The sequence below is a fragment of the Cornus florida genome, unplaced genomic scaffold (assembly GCF_030987335.1).
Source record: "Cornus florida cultivar Cherokee Brave unplaced genomic scaffold, ASM3098733v1 CherokeeBrave_3.0.0_Hap2_Chr01, whole genome shotgun sequence".
Lineage (NCBI taxonomy): Eukaryota > Viridiplantae > Streptophyta > Magnoliopsida > Cornales > Cornaceae > Cornus > Cornus florida.
In genome coordinates this window covers 100,278,664-100,280,042 of record NW_026775571.1, presented here as the reverse complement: position 1 = coordinate 100,280,042, position 1,379 = coordinate 100,278,664, and the positions used below count along the sequence as shown (strand labels likewise).

The following is a 1,379-nucleotide window of genomic DNA, read 5'->3' as shown; positions in this document are numbered from 1 at the left end:
GAGGGTATTTTGAACCTAATTAATAGTTTTTAATGCATATTTAATTAATTTACTTAACTCGTCTAAATTGAAAAAATAAATTTAAAAATGGACTAATTTGTTATTTTAGACTCCTAAATCTACTTTAAGTGTAATTTTTTCTTTTAAAAATTAGGAAGTAAACAGTGCCATAAATCATTTTTACTTGGCAAGAAATTTGAAACATAATGTCACCAATTAATGGGATTGTGATATGAAGTTCACCTAATAAATGCAATTATGGAATTCTTTCCACTTGCTTGTTAGTACTGCTATAAATAGAATTCAAACCCACCCTCTTCACGAGACTCCATCTCTACCACCACACACCCTCCAAAGATGACTCGGACGAAATCTCTTCTCCTCCTCTCTTCTCTGCTGGTTACCTTCCTTTTGTTAGATGTCTCCGCCGCGTGTGGTCAGGTGCCTGGGGGTTGGCATCCGATTTTCGAAGTCGACCCAGAAGTGCAGCAGCTCGGATTGTTCGCGGTGTCCAAACACAATTTACAGGCCAAAGCGCACTTAAAGTTCAAGTTTGTGAATAATGTCGAGAAGCAAGCAGTTTCGGGGAAGGATTCGGCTACGAATCATCGGTTGGTAATCTCGGCGGAAGACGGTGGCGTTATTAACAAGTATGTGGCAATTGTATGGGCTGAGCCTCCTTTTGAGCATACTTATAAGGTCAAGTATTTCAAACCTATTTGAAGCACCAAAATGTGAGAATGGTTGATGAAGGGTTGCAATGAATTATAATTATAATAAATAAAAAAAGAGTATGATATGTTTGTTATGTGGTAAATTGTTGGGGACATGGTAGATTTTTAAACTGTGATCAACTTTAAACTGGCTTCGAATGACTATCTTATGCATTTAGACCTTTTTCTTCTTCTTCTCCTTTTTGTATCATTTACAGGGTAGGAAAGCTCTTGATGATAGTGTCTTTTTTTTTTTTCTTTTTTTTCAAATCAATCCTAAATAAATATTTTTTTTTTTCAAGCCAAATCAATCTTAATCAAGAGCGAATTTTAAATTTGTGAAGGGTGCTCTCATCAGGGGCAGGGCCTCGTCTCCGCCCCGCTTACTATAATACATATACTAAATTCATATATTTTTACATGTATATATGAAAAAATTCATATAATTTCCCCACTAAAATTTTTATTTTTTAAAATTATATCTTAAATTTTGTATTTTTCTCTTTTTTACTCTTAAATTTTTTTTTTATTTCCTTTAAAAAAAAGTTAAATTTTTCTTTTTGAATCAAACTCTAATTTTTTTTTTTTTTCCTTTCAAAATTCTCTCATTTTTCTTTCCTTTTTAAATTATCTTTCTTAAATTACTCATTGAATGACATATTATTT

General features: G+C 32.3%; 1 protein-coding gene across 1 annotated transcript; it reads left to right on the top strand.

The window, feature by feature from the left end:
* Positions 1–357: 357 nt before the first annotated feature.
* Positions 358–723, top strand: LOC132278810 (cysteine proteinase inhibitor 5-like). The gene has a single exon (XM_059780712.1). It carries the CDS (start codon positions 358–360, stop codon positions 721–723), a length of 366 nt encoding a protein of 121 aa, XP_059636695.1.
* Positions 724–1,379: the final 656 nt, after the last annotated feature.